Consider the following 8,371-nt stretch of genomic DNA (forward strand, 5'->3'; position numbering starts at 1 on the left):
GTATGACGTCTGCCTCCAAGGGTTTCACCACAAGCGAGGCAGGCCGACGCAAGCAAGTTGTGTGTCAGCAAAAAAAAAGCAACGAGAGAAGAGAGAGCCAGAGAGAGAGAGAGAGAGGGCTTCAAAAAGACCGGGGGTTGATAGAAGGGAAAGATAGTGGAAAGAAGAGAGACAATTCTGTGGATCCCCCTTCAGAAGAATTGCTGGGTAGGAGACCTCTCTGTCCCAGACGATCATACATATTTCTGTTCGATCCCAAGAAGATAATAATTCCAAATGTTGCCCCCAGAACCACTCAGAACAAAAGATGTGAATGTTGATTTGAACTCGCTCGTATAGCCAACCACGCTCTCCGGTCCGGTTGATTGACTGTCTCCACAAAGATAGAAAAAATAAATCTCTAAATTCAAAGCCACATGTTCAAATGAAACCATAACTGCAACAAGGCATGTATCTCTTACAAAACTGAGGTTTTGTTCACACAGTCATGGTGTGCTCTGTAGAGACAGAAGGGATGATACCCTATAGTGATGGTTGCTGCGTTCAAGAATAATCTTTGAGAACAGTTCATTTGATTGAATCTGCTTGATTTTGCTTGAATTGAAGAGTTGCACCACAACAAGACATATATTATAATACAGTGAAAGTGGTACAGAACATTGTACAGATCAAAATATATGTGACACACACAGGACAGGTGTGTCTTGTTTAACATCCTATTCCAGGCCTTTGCTTGTTTTGACACCCTCTTTCGCCACGTTGTGGAACACGTCACTCAAACCACACTGACCTTCCCTGGCCCTCCCCCTGCCCTGGCCTACATCAGTGCTTCTCCAACTTTGTCTGAAGGCTGAATTTTCTCCCAGTGTTGATAAAAAATATATATATATCAAGATTCTTTGGAAATAGCGGGTGTACTGTAAAGCATCACGTTATGACACGCTGTGAGCTTGTAGATCTGCTATTTTCAAACGCATGTAGGGGGTTAAAGTGGTTGAACTGATGCTGATGCTATATTAACTCATTTGGCCGGGGACCCCCGTTGGAACCCCCTCAAGGAACCCTGGGGGTCCTGGGATCCCACTTTGAGAACCACTGGCCCATACAGTACATCGACCTTCAACGTCTGATGCTTGTGTTTTCGGTAAAGTCTTTACAGCAGTGGTGCTGTCGGTACGTAAAAAAAGTGTGGGGGACAATATAATCGAGATTGAGAGTTGAGACTAGAGAGCAACTGCAGTTTACTGCACGTGTTTAGTAGGATATTATAGCCAGAGTGGTCATTGTGGCGAGAGGCAAGCAGGCAGCGGCAGCAAATACACAACAACGATTGTGCAACAAAATGTAAAACGGTGCTGGAGAGACCACCATCACCGATCGGTAAAAATACATAAATAAATAGACCAGCCATTCCCCAATAGTGCGGGGACATTCAGACCCAAATGACCCCCTCTCCGGCGCCTTTGCTGTACAGTCAGGCATGTAGTCAGGGAATGTTATCCGAAAAATGTCCAATCTGGGAATAAATTCCTTACCAATAAATGGCATCACCAATGTGTTTGTAAAGGTGTCTATAGTAACACACCTCACAAAGTCAGTCAGTTTCCTTAATTAGGGCAATCTGTGACAGCTGCTTAAAGTTGGGGTACCTGCAGTATACGTATTTGCAGGCAAAATTGACACCTTTTAATTCTGCATTCTGCTCTGAAGTATTATGTGAGGGTCAAACTAGGTTTTTTTATGATTCCGAATCCATTGCAAGCATTTGTTTTGCACGAAAAAAACTCGCTGTTTTGTCATGAATAACCCTAGTTTGACACCTCATGCTACTTAAAGCAATAGGTTATTAACCCATTCTGACCTGAGATCAGATTCACACGAGGTTTCCGCCGGACACACACTGGTCCTGATGAACCCATTCTGACCTGAGATCAGATTCTAAAAAATGTCAGTCGTTCTTCGATTTTTCAAAAAATAGCAGACCTACAAGCTCGTATCGCGCCACTCGGTGGCGCGATATGAGCTTGTAGATCTGCTATTTTTAAATAGCTAAAGCATAACATGATGCCGACACCAAAATGGGTGCCCGGTCAGAATGGGTTAATGGTACCCAAACTTTCAGCAGCTGTCACAGATTCCCCTAAGGAAACTGAATTTCAATCTTTAATATGACAAATGACAAAAGTGGAACAGAGCTGGCTTGAATGCGCCAGACCAAGATATAGTGTGTTGATCTCAGCCGCTCCGTTGCGGCCAGTACATCATGCATCTCTTACAGTTGTGCGGTCTGTGCTGTTTGTTGTCAAGTGCATTAGTTTGCTCGTTGTGTGTTCTGCTTTGTCTGTGTGAGTCCAGTAGTTGTGTGTCATTTGTTGGCAGCGCTGTGTTAATCGTTTAATGCTATGTGTCAAAGCCAACTGCTTGTGAGCCTGACGCAGTTTCCAATTCTCGTTGTGATCTGATGGCTATTCCAACTCGAGCTTGTATAGATAATGCAGCTATTTTTGCCTATAATGATATGCCACAAATTTGCACTGATATTTTCATAGTCGGCTCCAGGCCTCGGGTCAGAATAGAGCGTGATGTTTTATTAATTTGAGGTGTGATAAACTCTCCCCCTGTGGCCCTTATAGATATCTGTCCTTGTCACTTGGTTTGGTACACCTGCTAATTCACAGAACCACTGTTCTATTAGGCCAGACAGCAACACAGACCATCAGACAATGCAAAACAGAAAATTCCACAGCTAAGCTTTTAAATCACTGCATCATCAAAGAGCACAAATGCGATTCTGTTTGCTTAGTGATGATTGTGTGTGTGTGTGTGTGTGTGTGTGTGTGTGTGTGTGTGTGTGTGTGTGTGTGTGTGTGTGTGTGTGTGTGTGTGTGTGTGTGTGTGTGTGTGTGTGCGCGTGCGTGCGTGCGTGTGCCAGCAGCTTGGAGAATTATATAGTCACAAATATAGAATCTATATCTGTACAAACTGCTAATATTTACAACTTACACCCAGCATGTCAGTATATGTTGACCCGTTGACGAGTTGGCCTAATGTTACACCAATGCTTTTTCCTTTCTTTTTTTTTACTAATTACCTAAGTGATGCCAAGAAAAAAAAATACTCTTTAGAACCAGTAGGCTACCATCACTGAAATAAAACAAAGTTTCGATTTACTAAAACTGAAGACGCTGCCATGAATGCCTCGAACTAGAGAAATGAATCCTAAACTATAAAGTAAGACATTTTGAAAAAATCTAAATATTTCAGCCTTGTGAGAAGGTATAAAGTAAAGCTGCATGTTCAAATGCAGAGGCATGCATGCACACCCACAATCCATTAATACTTAGAGAAATGCACTGAACTCCAATTGCTTGCTTGCCTTCTATAGGCTATAGGCCTACCTAATACTCTAGAGAGAAATAGATTTCCACTAGACAAAATCAGTTGTTCTAAAAATAAGAGATTGAAGTGTTATTACATTGCATGCACATTGTATTTTGAAAAACGAATATAGGTCTGTTTGAGACTAATGTTGGCTTAATGAGGTCAAGGTGCTACTGTTTTTTTTTATACTATTCCAAATGATTCCCATTCCCAGTGGAACTCTGGGTGCTGTGAGTGTTGAAACCAGCTATATGTCTCTGAACAGACCCCATAACGTGTGTTGACGGCTCATCATCTGCCACCCATGCAGCTCTGCACATTTCACTGTGAGTTTAACGCGCCTAAACATTAGCTGTGGATATGTAATGAGAGACTGCAGAATACTTGGAGGATGGGGGGGGGGGTAATAATATCGCATTCCTTTTCCCTTAATCCACGGTTTAAAGTTTCTCCTTCAAACATTTTTTTTATGGCGAAACGCCGAACATAAAGCATATTTTAAAAATTATCAAAACAAACAATGGTATGTCGTTTTTAATGTGCAAACCCAACACTAAACTTAGCCGTAGCTTCCCACTTTTAACTGAAACCAAAAACCACATCTATTTCGGCATCAGGTTTAGGGTCTCCTCTCAGTCAACGGGAGGAAGAAAGGGAGCATGGTTGAGAAATTCTTTTTGGAAAGGATTTAAGAAAGCCAACGTCCCCCCACCCCCTCGCAAGAGTATTTCTCGTTTAATTCAAAGCCGCAACATATTATGGTGTCAATCACGTGTAGCGTCGCAGGAAGATGTTTTTATTCCGCTTGTTTAAGATGTGGCTTGAAATTATAAGTTAGGAATACTGAGAATTAGACGGTGGTGATGTAATGCATAAACGTAATTCCTCCACAAGTTCTGACAGGTAAAGAGGGCTCGCATGCGTAAAAGCTGCCCATGTTTCTCCTCTTCACAATGACAATCTCAAAACATCTAATTGTCTTGAACATCTCTGCCACTCCGTGGCCAAAGGAAACCATGGCGCAAAGATAAGAAAGCTTTTTTCCACACTCCAGTTCTTTTAACATATAGGCCTATATATATTTTTTTTTTTAAATCTTTATAAAATATCCACCTCGCACGGGCCGCGCTTTTATCCACCTGTAAGCGTGTCAGTGCGTGCGTACTGGTTAGCAACTAATTACTGCATGTGTTCCCACGTGGAAAACTCACTGACTGGGTTCTTAGGCTATATTGCACAGTGCACATATCATCTAGAAATGTGAATGTGTAACACATTTAAAACGATAGTTTGTTTTTGTTTTATTTATTCGAAATCGCGAAGTTCGCACTCATCACTGGCCTATATCACAAGAGTTTGATGGTGAATATAGCTGGCTACTTAACTTAAAATATTATTATTGTTTATGAAACGGACACAATGATCTCAATAAAATACCTGTTATATTCCACGGTTACCACCAGCATTTTTTCTTTGAGACAAGGAGCAACAACCGGGAATTCTAAAGTAAACGATATATATAGCTAAACCCAAATGCATCATCTCTGCACACACACACACACACACACACACACACACACACACACACACACACACACACACACACACACACACACACACACACACACACACACACACACACACACACACACACGAGTTAATGTGACTGGCTAATTGCGTCAACTTACAGCCAGGTCTGTGTCTCTGGGTGCATGAATTTCAATGATTGGTTCCATTCGCTCATACACTCTCAGAGTTAAATAAACGCTGCTTTTACAAGATTGTACAGTAGATTTCGGGGTCCCACTCCGACCTTTAAATGAGGGGGGGGGGGGGGGGCAGTTGAAATGAATGAATCAAGAGACTTACAGGTAGCTGCCACTCGTGAGGATGAGGAAGATCTGAGGATAGTAAACTGACAGCAGTACACTGCGCGACGAGAAGATGATCATGATGACATTGAACAAAATGCCACTTTTTTTCAGATTCAGAATGAGAAGCAGATAAAGAAGAAGAAGAACAAAAAAGAAGAAAGGATCAAGGATATAAACTCCGTAATAATTCCCCCCGGGGCCGGGCGCGCGGCGTTTTTATAAGTTCCTCTATGCAGGGCTCCAACAAAAAGAGCGGTGCGCGTGTCTCCCTGCTGTCCGCTTGGAGCGACGCGTCAGGCGGCCAGTGGCGTGTTGGCGTTTGGTGCTATGCAGCTCCGAGCTCCCAGCAGGGCCGTGCGTGCGTGTGCGGCGGCGGACAGCGCGCGGATTGGCTGCTCTGTCATGTCTCGGCGCATAGAGACTGTTGCAGAATGTGGTTCCCGATCCGGAATGGTGATGGTTTTAGGGATTTCGGATGGCAGAAGAGCGTGCCTTTCTCCGCTCTCATGAGAGTCAGTGCCTGCCATTGGGCAGGGGAGGGAGAGAGACGCTGCAATCCGCCCACTTTGCAGCCACAAACAGGACAATGCAGTGACACTGATCCACTGATCCGCTGGACAGACAGGCGTTTCATTCATCACACAGCCGCGGCCAAAAGTAAACAAACAAGAGACACTGCTGCATGCATGGGGCTGCAGCGTGAGCCTCAACCTCGGCTCGCACCCATTCACACACCAAAACGCGCAAAAATCCACATTCCAATCTGCCTTTTTCCCCCTTTTTTTTTAATGCTGCCCTCTGGGCCTGGCACGTGGTTCTGAAGTGACACACAACAAGTTGTTAACTTATAAAACGACTCTATAGGCTTTTTTAGTATACGATGCCATGCACTATTGTTAGAGATAATAGTTATATTTCTGGCACTCTTTGATATTGGAAACACATCTGTCTCGTGGTTTTTTAAGTAGTGGAAGGCTATGGCTGCAGCCCAAGCATTTCATTCGTCACCTGCAGAGGCTCCATCACTGTAAAGGAAGAGGGTATCATGACAGATTTGACCCTGGGTAATACGGGAAGGAATGATCTAACCAGTTTAGCTTGATAAATAGTGAGATTAGGCCAATGTGTGAACGCCTCGATTACCCCCCCCCCCCCCCCCCCCATTTGAGCTGCATGTCATTTGATATGATCATCACTGGAACTTGAACTTGGAAGTGCAGGTTTTAGAGGCACGCGGTGCGCTGCGAATTGAGAGGAAGGACACCTGAGGAAGGACACATTTTTTTTTATAAAAATCGTATAGTAACAACCTCGACCGAGATAAGCTATTCTTTAGTTCCTTATTTAATGATCTATCTTGTAGTAGGATATATAGGCTAAGCTTGTATATGCGTGCACTGATATATAAGGGATATTTTGCTATGGGCCCTATATTTCACTGGTTCTCATTAGTGGGGTCCTTCCGCGGACCCCTAGGGGTCCCTGAGGGCGAGAGGGGGGTTCCATGGCTGTATGGTGTGTACTGTATGTGTATAGTTATAGCCACCAAATAGATCCGGTGCATTTGGTTCAATTTGTACACTATAGCTCTCAGACGTAATTTAACCTGAGGATTTTACAGTGCAGACTGACTCGGAGATTAAATAAATAAATCGAAAAGGAATCAAATTGGGATGGGGCTCGTGGCCTCATATAGGGGTCCGTGAAATTAAAATAAAAAAGGTTGAGAATCCCTGGCCCTGGCTCATTCACCTGCTCAACATGGCCCGTTCGCCTTTTGCGCAAAAGGCGCGCGCAACTGCGGACTGTTGCGTCTTTTGCGCACTGTTCAGTGTATATATTAGTAGGCTGCAAGGTGGTGTGTGATCATACGATGGTAACACTTCAGCTGTGTGCTACAGTATAAGCTGGTGGGGGCAGCAGAGGAAGCAGGGATAGAATTCCTCGGTGTTTATGCATCCAGCCAGGTGAGCTATTGCAAAACAGGTAAAAGACTCCGTCTGGCCAATGGAATGTGGAAATACAACTCAGTGTGCCTGCACTGCCGCTATTAATGAAGGTATGCATGCAGGAGACAGCGGCTCAAATGATCTGCTGCGACAAAGCAAAAGCAAGCGGCTAGTTGGGAGCCGAACACAAACACCGACAGTGAGTGTAGGCATGCCCACTGGCCACTTACTAGGATAGGATCGGTGAATATTAAAGGTATTCTTGCCTTATCGTCCCCATAATATGATATATATCACAGCCCACGACGCTTTCCAGAAGTATAGGCTAGAGGCATTTGAGAGGACTTGAAACTGCAAAACACCTGCTGGAGATTAATGTGCAACCTCATGCTTTAAAGTTGATACACACAGGCGTTTTTTTATGCCGACTTGTGCTTTAAATATATATTTGTGTGTGCTAATAATTATAATAATTATAATTGGCACAGTGCCACATTGCGTTTGATAATCATGTTTTACGCAACGTGCAAACAGCAATATAGCCTAATTACATGGTTTAGAGACTCACCCAATTCTCAGGTATATGATGCCAAAGCACAGGAACACGTATAAACTCCACTTTCGGAGGGGTCTGTGCATGATCATTCCCACTTCGTGCAGAGGCCATGCACTGAACAGACACTCTCTGCGTTCACAACATTGGCAGGTTTTCTCCTCTTAACCTTTCCAGATGCACGTACTATATCGGCCGTCGTTTCCCGCGACACAGACGTGGGGAAATGCCTTAATAGTATTAGTAATCTTCACGCGTCTGACATCCATGATCCAAAAAAAAGAGCTCAGGTGAGGTGATGATGATGACGAAGAACCTGGAAAGGTGGTTTAGTTGAGGATTCCAAACTGAAACTTGAGAGAGAGGGTCGGAGCTTGACAGGGTGAATGAGTTCTCGAGTGGAGCGTTGCTTCGGGAAAGGCTGGATTCGGTCCTGCTTTTTGTTTTGTTGTTGTTTTTGTTGCAAAGTGCAGCTGCTGCTGAACTTAAATAACATTTGTTCCTTTTTGTCGCGTTAAATTGTCCCCCTATAATACAGTAACAGCGTCGATCGGGTGCATTCGGTCGGATCTGAAGCTCTGGCAGCTCACCGCTCTCTGTTGCCTGCCTTTTGA

At 43.9% G+C, this 8,371-nt stretch overlaps 1 protein-coding gene across 2 annotated transcripts in view; it reads right to left on the bottom strand.

Moving 5' to 3' along the window:
* Positions 1-8,348, bottom strand: part of wnt7bb (wingless-type MMTV integration site family, member 7Bb) — a 50,403-nt gene extending 42,055 nt beyond the window's left edge. The window contains exon 1 of one of the 2 annotated variants that reach the window (XM_083763237.1): positions 7,773-8,348. In XM_083763237.1, coding sequence (XP_083619363.1) covers positions 7,773-7,849 — 77 coding nt within the window. In that variant the 5' untranslated portion in view covers positions 7,850-8,348. Of the gene's footprint in view, positions 1-5,250; positions 5,687-7,772 lie in introns of those variants that run through there. The other variant, XM_083763236.1, reaches the window with a different exon arrangement.
* Between the last annotated feature and the right edge of the window lie 23 nt (positions 8,349-8,371).

This window comes from Protomyctophum parallelum (genome assembly GCF_964188405.1).
Source record: "Protomyctophum parallelum genome assembly, chromosome: 4".
In the NCBI taxonomy this organism is placed as follows: domain Eukaryota; kingdom Metazoa; phylum Chordata; class Actinopteri; order Myctophiformes; family Myctophidae; genus Protomyctophum; species Protomyctophum parallelum.